This window comes from Atractosteus spatula, chromosome 5, assembly GCF_055471065.1.
Source record: "Atractosteus spatula isolate fAtrSpa1 chromosome 5, fAtrSpa1.hap1, whole genome shotgun sequence".
Lineage (NCBI taxonomy): Eukaryota > Metazoa > Chordata > Actinopteri > Semionotiformes > Lepisosteidae > Atractosteus > Atractosteus spatula.
Genome location: NC_142710.1, coordinates 40,376,092 through 40,389,595, shown reverse-complemented (window position 1 = coordinate 40,389,595; position 13,504 = coordinate 40,376,092). Strand labels below are relative to the sequence as shown.

The window sequence follows — 13,504 nt, the reverse complement described above, 5'->3', positions numbered from 1 at the left end:
ACAGCAACTCTCAGGCAAATAGAAACGTACGGAGGGGAAGATCTGATGCAGGTGAAGTGCATTATTAGACATTTCACAACTTCAAAAGCTGAATCATAACCCTTCAGAAGTATTAAAGGAGCAAAGACCTTCAAGTGATAAATCTCTTTCACACAGAGACAGTCAGCTTTTAATTAGTAGTTAAGGCCTCATTAATGGAAGAAGCTGACAGCATTGTAAAAAGCCGGAAGATATTTCCTGGTACTTAGAGCATTCTTAGAAAGGGAAAATATGGAAATAAAGATGATATGTCTGGAATGATTCTTTGGAGAGTAATTCCCTAGATCCATGGGAGACCTAATTTTATACATTTTTCGCTGATCCTGCATTTGCCTCTGCTCTTACCTGCAGTGTTTGTGGGATCCTGTTAGGGTCTCAATGACAAAGCACTCGCCCTCATTCAGACAGTAGGCCAGATCCTTGTCCCGACATGGCTTGAAGTGCTCTGAGTGCTCAGGAGGGTACGTAGGTGCTGCTGTGATAGAAGGAGATAAAAGAGGGACAGGATATTAATGCTTAGCAGGAACCCCTCTACCTGGCAAAAAGTCTGACATGAACTGAGACAGACCCTGACAGGCACTGAATTAATTCTAAACAGTCAATATTAAGGTCATTATTTACAGGCCATAATCTATTCACACTGAAATTATTATTCTCTATTTCTAGGGAAAGTGTAACTGTGTGAGTTAGTAGCTGATAAACCAGCTTGAAATTGAAATGGCTACCCCCCAAAACAGAAATCTTCATTCTTACTGGCCACTTTCTCCAATTTCTGCTTGTGCTCTTATTGTAAAAGTGCCTAACTCACTGTTTCAAATGATTTAGGAATATGGAAATCCAAATAATAATCTAAATAACTCTACACAAAGCTGCCAGAATAATGCTTACCATTACTCTAGTTTGTGTTATCTCAATGAGTGCCATTCTGCTTATTTAATGGCTCTGTAGACCAGAACAGAAGTGATGGTACTCTAATTGCTCTGGTGATGCCTTTCAAAAGCAAAATTGTTGACTGAATGTTATAAATTTGCCACTTGCAAAGCTGAACCCAGAAACAACTATATATTAACGTTTTTTCTTTGGGTATCAACAGGATATCATTGTATTAATTGTTCTACAGTGGATAATCCACTGCCAGATCTTTAGTATATCATGCAAGTAGTTGAATTCTGATAAATTAATACTGTAGGTTAAATGCATAGATGGATCATAGTTGTTTAGAATTGTGTATCACCTTGATTAACAGAGAATGCATGTCATAAATGAAGCCTTTTATAAACTTGGTCTTTCCTTGACTTACTCTATATTATATAACATAATATCACACACCAAGTATGTCTCATTATGTGTCATAGAAGAAAACCAAAGAAGATTCCATTTCACAGAGTGACTCTTCACTCTTTTTAATATGATTAAAGCGAGTGAGAAAACCATGAATCTGCAATGAGCACCAAAATCTTGAGGACACCAGCCTCATAACCAATAATTAAATTCTTCATTTTCAAGACTGCTGAGAACTGACTAGCACCAATGAAAACCCTTCGGCTGTCTTCACGCCCCCTTCTTCTAAGTGTTAATTGGTGAATATAGTACTTCATGAACTAGAGATGACATGGGGCTCCGCTAAGTGCCTCATTGCCTGATCTAGGATTGACGCTGTGCTGTAATTAAAAAACCTCTAGCCTGTTGGAGGGAGAGAGATGGTCTTCTTTAATAACTTCAGTTTCCCCATATTTCCAGGCCTTGCCTTAGGCACCACGGTCACTTTGACAAAGGCAGGCAGGCAGGAGCACAGCTTAACTAATAGCTAAAGCTGCCCTTTAAAAGGTTAGCCAGAGATTCATATGCAAAGACATCTAATTAAAAATAGAGAGTCCTTTTTTTTCATCATGTTAACAAAAGACAGCACTTGGCTGGTGATGGCCCTGTCTTTTGCCATAGTTACTGCAATATGAGATGGCAACACTTTTATTTTATGTGGGGCTCCTATTAAGCTTAAGTTTTTCATATTTGACATCTACACAATTATCAATTTGACCCAGCCCAAAATTGTTGAGGAAATATTGGGATGCTAGAGATACAAACATAAAAATAAATTTTGGCCATTTCATAGACGGGGATTATTAGGAGACCATGATTGGTAAAGGACAAAAGGAAATTTTGGGGTTACACCCCTACTCTTTTGAGAAATGCCACAGAGAGTCAGGTACCGGTTTTATGTCTCAAGCGAAGGATGATGCCTTTTTACATTATAGTGTCCCCGTCACTATAGTAGGGCATTAGGACCAAAACAGACCACAGGGTAAGCACCCCTGCTGGCCCCACTAATACCTCTTCTAGCAGCAACCTTAGTTCTTCCCAGGCGGTCTCTTATCCAGGTACTGACTTGGCTCACACCTGCTTACAGTAGATTCAGTGGCTTTCCAGTTCTGAGTTGCAGGGTAATATGGCTGCTGGCTAAAGGTAACATACAGTTGTGCATAACATAGTATAAAAGGTTTTGGAAGACACCACGTAAGGTCACTACTGAATATGACTGCTACACAATCAAGACTGGAGTGTCAGAAAGCAGAGTTAGCTGCAGTATTGAAGTCTTAAAGGTCAGAAGGAAATGTAAACAGTAATTTAAGATATCAACTCCACATTTTCATGTCCCTCATCATGTCACAAGTTATTTTGTTCTGGATTCCAATTTTCAATGTTCAAAGGTTCCTTTTAAGAGCTGTTGGTAGAGTACAATATATACAATACAATGACTTCTGCTGTGGTTTGGATTGTTGCAGAGTGTAACTGTGGACCATGAGCATGAGCTCTGGCACTGACAGTGCAGGCCAGACCAGCAGTATCTCTACCAACATCTCCCAAGAGCAGCACTCACAGTTTTAGCTGGCCAGTAAGATGCACTTGTATATTCACACAGTAAATACCTCAAATTTGTAGATATAATCATCTGAACAGGTCATAAGAGGTATAAAAAGCAAATTGAAACTAGAATACAAGGGAGGTCTAGTCTACACTCTAAGTAAAAAAAACATACTGTAGTATAAAGGGGCATATCATTTATCACAGTTTCTGAAGTGTTTCATATTAAAGTAACAGCATACTCAGAAATGCAGAGATCTCTGTGAAGGAAGGTGCTTAAAAAATCATGTTTAAACAGACCATGTTGCCTCCATCTTGTCTACATTCTGGCACTATAGAGATATGGATTTTCTCTTCAGACCCAGACTTTTTCTGGAGCATTGAACACCTACCTACTGTATAAAACCTACTAGGTCCTCAGTATTAACCAATAAGATATTGCACCTCTTTCAAAATCTCTCTGCTATTGGGTTTGTCTCCTTTGATCCAGTCCCTTTTCATTCCTTGAAACTAAGACGTTTTAAGTCAGGTGGGTTTTCCTTTAGCTAGTCGATATTAGAAATGTTAGGTTCACAAAAGAAGTTCCCTCAGGTGCCATGTAAAAATGTCCTTCATAAGTGACATTCCCCCAGAGGCCTTCCTAGTCTGGTTGATATGAAAGGTCAGGCAGCATTGATTACCTAGATACAGCACCAGCAGGAAAACTGACAACAAGTCCCAAGGACAACACAGTCTGATCATTTCTCTGAACTGAAGAAAGGAGAGAAGATACTAGATAGGACCACTTCAGTTTTTGTCACTTTACAGCTTCAATTTTGATTTTCAGCTCATTGCACGAGTACATTTTAAAAGACCCTCTGTGTCCATGCTTCACTTTGCTTCAATCCCCTACTGTAAATGTATCCATTAGTAAGACAAAGGTTAATGATTTTGAGTTACAGGGAAACAAATTCATATTGTACTGTAGTGCAAAGCAAGTATCGTCTATTGTCCTGGTCTTAGTAAATAATTGCTACCTTTTCTCTGAAATGTTGTTGTCACTGTGTAGCCAATGTTTCCTAGTCTTATTCTTTGGCTACACATACTGCATACTTAGAATGGCAAAGTAGCTCTACAATGGCTTCTAAGACTGTCTATGATTTAAAAGGTTACTGCATTATTCTACCATTTGTTTTACCACTTGAAAGATTTACTTTACATTAACCTGCATTTTGCTGTTTTAAAGACAAAAAAAGTCTTAACATCCATTATCCAAAGACAAACAAAAGGCTATGCTCTCCCTAATTGTTCACCTGATCTGATTGGCATTGGGCTGCTGTTTTATTTAGCTGGCTTGATATCAATACACCACTTAAGCTTAATTGATATGGCTGCGATTTGCACATGCTTTATGTCCCATAAGCCCGGGCATATCATGTCGTTTCAGTTCTCATTTGACTCCATTATCCAAATTGCATTCTTAGGATGACAGGACATTGAAACAAGCTCTCTTGTATGAATCAATAATTTCTTTCCTGAACAGAGAGCCAATCTACAACAATTGTCATGACCCAGCAATTATTTTCTCAGTTTTGCCCAAAAGCTTATGCTGGACGAGGTTGTCACAATGTAGATTTGCAACCAGATAATATATCATATACAACAAAAAGAAAAGGACATCACACCCCAGGATAGGCACAACAGACATGAAAGTATTGCTTGATCATATATAAAAATGTAATATGTAAGTAAATGTAAGTTTATATGTCTGTGTATTTCATTAATAAACAATGCTTAATGATCTGTAATACTTTGTTAGTATTTTATGAATAAACAAGGTTTAATGATCTGTAATGTTTACTTCATTTTCATATATGCATAATGCTTTGAAAATTACCAAATATTTTCTGTATATCTTAATTAATAAGCTATGCATACAATTTCTTATATTTTTCACAGATCCATAATACTGTATACGATTTTTGTCATTGTCCTCTTTTATTGGATCATGGCCAAAGTGTGAAGTACTGCTCCTTAACATTGATTGTTTCAGACATTTATTTTAAATATCTGACAGAATTCAACGGGATTTGTGGATCAGGGGTCCTTGTGTGGCTATACTGGTGAAAGTTTTGCTTGCACTGCAGGTTGGGGCCTATAATCCAGGGATTCTAATCTGTGTTGTCTTTAATTATCTGTAGATTCATTGGGATCAACCAAAAAGCAAAACACAACATTCTCAGCATCATTCAGGTTGGGTTAGTCAAAGGTAAACTAGGCTTCATTGAGATGCCATATTAGCATATTAGCTCTGCCATTTGTGTAGTGGCCTTGCTGTTTGTGTTTTTTTGTCCTTAAATACAGTGTATGGGTTTAATACACTTGTATACAATGTATAGTTTTAATACATTACAACCATACAGAGTATTTAATACATTATAACAATACTATATGGTTTTAAAGCCACTACAGAGTATGTACAGTGTAATATATTTTATAATCAATTATAATGATCTGTTTCCTAATTACCCATTAATTAAATTACAGTAGCATTAAGGGAAATATAGATATTTTAATGTGTATGTTAACCTGAAAAAACATCACCTTCATTACAATTTATAACAATAAGCTATTTTAATGATCCTGCTGAGTAATTCTGCTTTTGAAACAGCTCTACATTTATTCTTAATATACTTTTAATATTTAACATACTGTGTTACATAAAATTAATACAAATTTCAAACAGTACATAAGTTAAATTTTATTTTGTAAGAAAGATTTTCCCCATGGGGCTGGGCATAGGCTGGAATTCATACCCAGGTGTTTCATGTGACAGTCCACACACCACATTAAATATTCACTGCGCCATCCAGCGGTTTTTCAAAGTAGTGCACTCCCACATCAGTTTTTTAGAAAAAAAAGTTCTTTTGCGTTACCACGCAGTGTAATGAAGTACGCAACTTGCAGTGTGCATTACACTTCGCGCATTCTGAATGGCTGGATCTTTTAGTTGTTTCTTCTGTCCCATGTTATGAAGATTATAGGATTGAAAAATTAATCTAAAATAAGTTAATAATTCCAAAAGTAAAGAAACAATAAATATTTTATGCACTTCCTTTACATTCAGATGCTGATGTCATGTACCAAGTCCTGCACTTAACTCTACCTACTACCCTACAATCTCCTTTTCAATCTTCTACATACAGTATGTCACACTTGAAATGTGATTTAGACAAACTCGCTGGTGAAACTGTACCGATTATGAGGTCAGGTGTCACACTTGCTTGCTTATTTAATGCTTGTGCCCTCTCTACGTCTTCCTGTGGAGAGTGGGAATAAGAATTGCCCTTCTCTTTTCTCTTTAGTATTTTCTCTCCTCAGGAGGCTCTGTGGACAGAGAGGTCATTCTCAACTCCTTGGTTCAAAAAGAACTCTCTGCAGGTTTCCAATCAAAGCGCATACTGTACAATATCTTAATGAGAAACACAGGACAACACACACTAATGCACACAAAGGTCCTCACATTTATGTGTAATGGCAGGCACCTATACACAAAAATGGATGAAAAAAGGAACGTGCACATGCACATATACTGCACAATTGTTATGTCCCAGTGTGTGGTCTGTGTGTTTTTTTTTGTTATGTTCCATACTGCTGACCTTTGATTGTTCTCCCTTCCCCATTGGCCCACCATCACACCACTGTTTCAGTATGATGTCATCATCAATCAGCCTCTCAGCCAATCAGACTGCATCTTATTCACTATATAACATGGAGGTTTTCAGGAAGGAGAGGCCTTTTGTTTGACTTCAGTCCCGCTTGGTTTTGTTTTGCTTCATTTCGCTTTAGTTATCACTTCATTTCGCTTTTGTTTTAGCTTTGTTGGTTTGTTGTTTTGTTTTGTGTGTGTGTGTATTTTCCTATAGCTTCCACTTTGTTGGTTTCTGTTAGTTTCTTTGTACATTCGTTTGTTTGTGTTTATCCTTGTTTTGCCATTACCTTGCCCTAACGTGTTACATGTTTAACCTTCTTTTGTACCCTGTTCCTCTTGATTACTCTTGTTTTCCCTTATTTGTATTCCTAGTTCACTTGTGTGAACACACTTTTGTGTGAACTTTTGTGTATAAGGTTAGTTTAGGTTGTTGGGTACATTCTACACACTTAGTTGATTTTGTATTAGTAACACTAGTTTAGTACTGGTGAGTGTCGTTTGTCGTTTGTATGGTTTTGGGTAGTCAGTGGAGGTTAGCTAGGGTGTTGAAGACGCCGAAGACCGTGTGTTCCGGGTTTTCTTTTGTAGTCAGGTTAGGTTTCCCTCACTTTCTTAGCCAGCTCCATTTTGTTTATTTTCTTTTCTTTGGCACCACTCTAGTTCCTTACCCCTGTGTGTTATCGTGTCTTACCACTCACTTGTTCAACTTAAAATCATCACTTTTGCACCCAACTTTGTCATCACGCTTCCTAGTCCCTCACCAGAACCCACCTGCTTCCAAAAGAATTATCCTAAATGTTACACCCCCTTACCCCTAGACACTTGGGGTCATAACAACGATGCACACATATTCAGGTGCCAAAAACTTTCAGTCAACATTAAGTCAAGTTTCTATTGTTTCTGTTCCTTGTACACAAGTTTCCAAACTATCTCATTAACAAGCAACAATTTCCCCAACACCAATCACAGGATTTTAACACAGTGAGTCTCTCACTTGTTTGGATTTAGCCAATTACACACTCACTTATTGCCATTTAAACCTGAGGCAGGAAAAGGCCTGTAGTGCTAACTAAAAGACTGGCAAAATTCACTGGTAGTCCTTATCGTGATATCATAGGTTAGGCAAAACATGACATGTCTAATTAGAATATTTACAAAACACTGCTACATTTTTTTCATGAAAGTTAGTATTCATTTAAAATACATGTACAGTATGTATTTTGATTGTGTCTGCTGTTAATCATTTCTCTTTCTTCACCTGCCAGCAATAAATCATATGATGGCAATGTGCTATTTGAGATTAAAGTGATATATTTTGTGTGTCTGTTTTGTTTGTAATATTTTAGTGACTCCACTGGTACACACTGTCTTGTAACAACACAAAGAAAAAGACTATTATAGGAAACAAATCCAACAGACACACTGAGGATGAAGAATAGGAAAAACAGACAATCCCAACCACACATGCCAAAACGACATACTGTAAACTTATTTAGTATTCTTAGAGAAATTTGTTTTGGCCAAAAAATGCACTGGGTATAGGTAACAGCATTGTAAATATTAATGCATTTTCAACAATTTCAGATGATAACCAGTAAAATTATAGCCAGTCTGATGCACTTGAATAACAATGCTGTTGGAGAGAGATGCATAGGCAGATATCAGCAGTATCTGCTCTGGTGCTCTGTTCAGTAGGTGGAAAGGTGGAGAATCAATTGAAAGGTTTTCTTCCATTTAAATATGTTCAAAACTATAGCTTCACTTAGTTTTTCATAAATGTAGAAATGTATCAAATGTATCAAAAAAGTAGTTTTGCACAAAAGTGCAAAACTACATTGCCATAATACAACACAGTACCACAATACCTGACTGCATATCTGTTTTGCATAATGAAACTGGCCAGTAAATCAACCTCTACTACACTACTACAAAGACCTAACCCATCATATCCCACTTTAAATTTAGATTGATTGAAATTAGGGAACAATTTGAAGAAGATCAATAAGGGCAGAAAGCAGAGCAAGTAGGCAAGGAAGAAATCTGCAATGCCACACTGCTGCAAGATCGAATCCCTTCAAGAAATTGTAATTGGATTAACATGCTTCAGTACTAATCAGGATCTGAAGGAATTAAGGGAAACTGCAAATCTCAGCTACCTTGTTTCCACAAAATGGGTTGTACCTTAGTACAGAAAGACTGTAGTGTCTCAGTAGTGACTTTTATACACTCACTGCAAAGGGCTGACTCTCATGCACTAGCCAGTGCACTGCAAGGCACTGCATGCTTGTGATGCGGGGCTGCTGCAATGCAGATGTTATACCCAGCCATGCTCTGCACCAGTTGTCTAAGAGGTGTGGAGTATTGTTGCCCAGTAATGAAGATGTTTAGAGTTTAATAACAACTGAACATATAAATGACATCAACCTGTCATGTGTGACACTAACCTGTGCCATTACCCCAAGTTAAGACATCTGCCAGCATGATATTGGAACTGACTGTGCACTTGTCTGAATGGGCTGTCTTGCCTTTCTTTTCCCAGCTCAAAACTAATATCTTTATTCCTCTCCTCAATTTAATAGATTCTAATATTACTTCTTTTAAGTTCCTGCTCATCACCGGATAAACAGCATTGCCTTTGTGTCTCGAGACATGATTCACTGTCTGTAGTAACTCTTATGCTGTTCTTTTGTACTTTATGAGACAATATTCACATGCCAGCTTACGCTTCTATATAATGAATATCTACAGTATATGCTAGTACTTTTGGCCTGTGACTTTTTTTGTCAGCTTCATCACAAAATACCTCCAGGTTTGCACATGAACTGATGGCAGCATTCACCTAGATTGTACCTGCATTTAGCATTTCATCTAAAAAATGTACTTCCGCACATCTAAAATTTGTATGAAAAACTAACTTTCAATTTAAATTTAATTTAATCTCTACATAAGGTTACAGTGTTAGTTGCAGCCAATATTCAATTAACACCTTTGACTCTGCCAAAGGCACAAAAAAAATAGTGGTTAGTTTAGCCTGTCATTGGATAATCACGGTACAGTATGTGCCTGACTGTTCAACTTTTTTTTTAATTATAAGATCTTCTAAATAGTTTTAATGATCTAATTCATCATTTTGGATTCATTGAATTGAAGCACTTGCTCAAGAGTTCAGGTCTTAAGATCAGTACATTTTTTACAAACCTCTTTCATATGCAACCCATGACTCTTGATATTATGTGAAATCTGTACAACATAGACAGCTAAAAAGACACAAAAATCAATAAGCTGTACCTTATTGGGGTGTCCTGTGGGACCTTTACTTAGATTTATATGTTGCCTTATGGTCAGATTATTTGCCATATTGAACTTGGGTGTCACTTTTAATCTTCCAGACTAACATTATGATAATATTAATGTTATGCACATAGCCCAATAAAACCTTTGCAGAATCAATGATTTCAGTGTTGTTGATGGCACTCATATGAACTCTTAACTTAAGAGACTTGATGTGTTGTTATTTGAAACATGTGTTCATAAGGTTATTAGGGTATAATGTATAAGGTAATGGATGGTTTACTTCTAAGAAGTCTTATTGCATGAGATCTATTAATATGAGCTGCTCATTTGGACCTTCATTCTCTGCTTTCCACAATACTTGACAGAAGATTTTCAGATGAAGCACCATTTCTTTGGAACTGACCTAAATCCAATAGAGTCTGTCTTGATATCAACATATAGTGTATCTATTACATCTATTATAATCTATTACAGTACAGTATATGTGCATATGATTATCGGAGCTCCTTGAAAAACGCACATGAATAAAATTGTTTTATTAATATTTTAGCATTCATAAATATAGTGTATTCATGTGGATACCTGTTTCAGAAAAGAGCAAGTTATCTTTTTCTATAAACCTGACCTTGTTCTAGACTTTTCAATAGCAGAAGCCTTATCAAAAGCAGTTCATTCTTATAGTTTCACCATAATCCATATTAAACTCCCTTGTCTTGTAATATAGGGTAGTAATTTACCTGTCTGCCTCACCAGTTCTATACTCCATTAATAAGCCCCTCTGCACTGTTATCAGAGTGTTATAATCATACACACAGATGCTTTTTGTAAGCTTTGTCTTATAGCACCAATGCTTCCACTCACTCCTGTGTCACAAGCAATAACTGGCTATCCTGCTGTTGATCTTTCTCTGCAAAAGAGATACCTCCATTAGTCCTTTGTCATGTTCTGTCCTCTACATATCAGCTCTCTCCTGTACACTTCAGTGACAGGATAATTCTTACTATATTGTTTACATTAAACTTTAATTCAGCTACATTGGACCAGTGTGCTTAATTATATAACAAAGTTTTTGATAGTTTTTGATTTAGGGAGGAAAAATAAACCAATGAGGTGTTGCTGTTTTTTGTATTAATGTCCAGAGCTGTTCATAACAGCTTACAAATTAACTGTGTTAGCTATATTCTTTGGAAACACATACAGAACATTTCTGTGCTATGAAACATGAGCAGAATAACCGTTGGTACAGTTCCCTTCAAAGTTAGATTGTTCCAAGGACAGGATGCTTCCAGTTATTCTGATGTAGCAATGGATCGGACAAAACATTGGGGAAATATTAAAAAGAAGATAAAATCTGTACTAGTACTGTGACTTATTCATCCCTTAATTTCATGAAGCTATTACAAGGAGTGCCCCAGAGAATCAGATTTAAGGAACATGAATCTGATTCAACCACATGATTTCAACAAGACCACCAGCTGGTTTCCGAGCACTGAGGCAATTTCAGAAAGGTGCGTTAGAGGTCAAGAGGACTGCAAAACCTGAATTATTTCAGAAAGAACAGATGCACAGGAATCCACATGCTCAATCCTACAAACCGACAGAACACAATCCACAAACCAAAGGTAACCAATCATTTACCTTTTGTTTTCTTATCCACATTACAACATTTTTTCTGTTCTTTGAAGCCCCATTAGTCCTGTTCCAGCTGTGAATACCTGCAAAATTGTTACCATAGAAGTAAATGAATAGAATTTTACATTTTACATGACTGTTATTTTTTTCCTTTTCCACTGTTATGCAGCACTGTTTTTTTTTTCAAATGTCACAAAATCACAGTGTAATGGACAGGTCACCAAGAATAACAGATGATGTGTGTGAATTGTAAAAAAAAGGTGTTTTATTTTACTTATGGTACAATCCTGCAAATGATACATACGGAAGCTATGCTACCTTGAAGCAATATGTGGATAGAAATATCTGAGGGAAATACATCAGGTGGTGACACTGGACCAGTAGGTAACACTCTTCCTTTTCATGCAGAAATTCTGAACAAACCCCCAGACACTAAACTGAATCCCAACAATATGGTGTCAGCTTAGGGAATTTATTTGGTGCCAAGGCTATATTTCACTTCATACATTCTCACATGCCATACTAAATTCACCTTCTTGTTAAGCAGTTATTGAGAGTATTTCTTCAAGGTTCCCTCATCTTATTTATTTATTGTGCTGATGGAGCAAAATAAAAAAAAAAGCTGTAGCATATCAGCAAATACAGTATATACATACAGTATAACACTTTTTTACTTTCTAAGTCCTTTGCAGTTGATAATTTCAAAGATTGTTTTGATTTAAAGTTCAAGATCTACAATGAAACCTAGGTCTGTGATCTGTAGGTATTGCATATGTAAAATTGATTTAATCATCACACCTATTAAATAAATTAAAGCAAAGTTGGAAACTGGAAGATCCAGCAAGCCTCCAAGAGCTTTTGGATATGGGGCAGAGTCAGGATTGACATTCATCAAAAGCTAAAAGCTACAAGTTCAAAACCAAAAGTGTTTTTTACTGCTTCCTTCATCTTAATCACTATCCATCTGTTTTCAAACCTTATTTTCTAATGCATTCACCAACAGGGTCATGGGGAAGCTGGAGCCTATCCTAGCAAGCAAAGGGGGCAAGGCAAGATACACCCTGAATGAGACGCCAATCCATCGCAGGACACACATAAACACAAACAAATCCTCACACCAGAGCCAATTTCCCTAAATAGCCAATTAGGCTTTCAGCAAGTCCTTGGACTGTGGTATGAACCAGAGAAATGAGTGGAACCTCATGCAAACACAGGAAAAACATACAAACACCATGCAGATAACAACCTTGGATATGAACCCAGGGCCTCAGCAATGCAAGGAAGCAATGCACTGAGCCACTGTGCCATCCTCTTAATTATTACAATAATTTAATTATCTGGATATGTCAGATCACCTGTTTTATGAGATCTTAGTCAACTGCTCCAAAAGCACACTTTTCAGGAGTCTGGCTTTTGAATTTTACCTAGTACTTGACTAATATTTGTTGTTAGAACATACAATACAAGTTGGCAAAATAAAATTTAAATTTTAGATGGACAAAAGACAATAAAGATTGCATATTTCAAATGGATGCTACTGTATACTGTATAACAGTGCCAATTTTTGTTTTGAGTTCATGAGTTCGGTTTCTGAAAGTTTGACGTCTGTTGTATCATTCCACCTGCAGTCTTGGGTACTCAGCTGGGTCTAATTGTATTAATGAAGTGTGAAAACATTTTTTTGCCTTCATAAGCTTTTTGATTTTTAATTCAGTATTGCGAATTAATGTTCTCCTTATATCCAGAAATGTAATCAAAATCTGTTAATCAGCTTGGTTCCACCCTCATTTCCTTACACATGGGAGAAGACAACATCGATTCAACAAAGCATGTACCATGAGGCCATCTACTGTTTATTATGCTGGAAGTCTGTAGTACAAATAGCACAGTTACACTTAATCTCTGGAAAAAAATAATCTGTTCCTGACAATTCTGCAAGTGCATAAGTACCTAGTCAGCAAAAGCCCAAGTGTTTGTGAATCACTA

The 13,504-nt window shown here is 36.8% G+C and overlaps 1 protein-coding gene across 1 annotated transcript in view; it reads right to left on the bottom strand.

The window, feature by feature from the left end:
- nrg3a (neuregulin 3a) overlaps positions 1-13,504 on the bottom strand; it is a 427,029-nt gene that overhangs the window by 191,385 nt on the left and 222,140 nt on the right. The window contains exon 2 of the mRNA XM_088917327.1: positions 385-514. Within this exon, the coding sequence (XP_088773453.1) occupies positions 385-514 (130 nt within the window). The remainder of the gene's footprint in view (positions 1-384; positions 515-13,504) is intronic.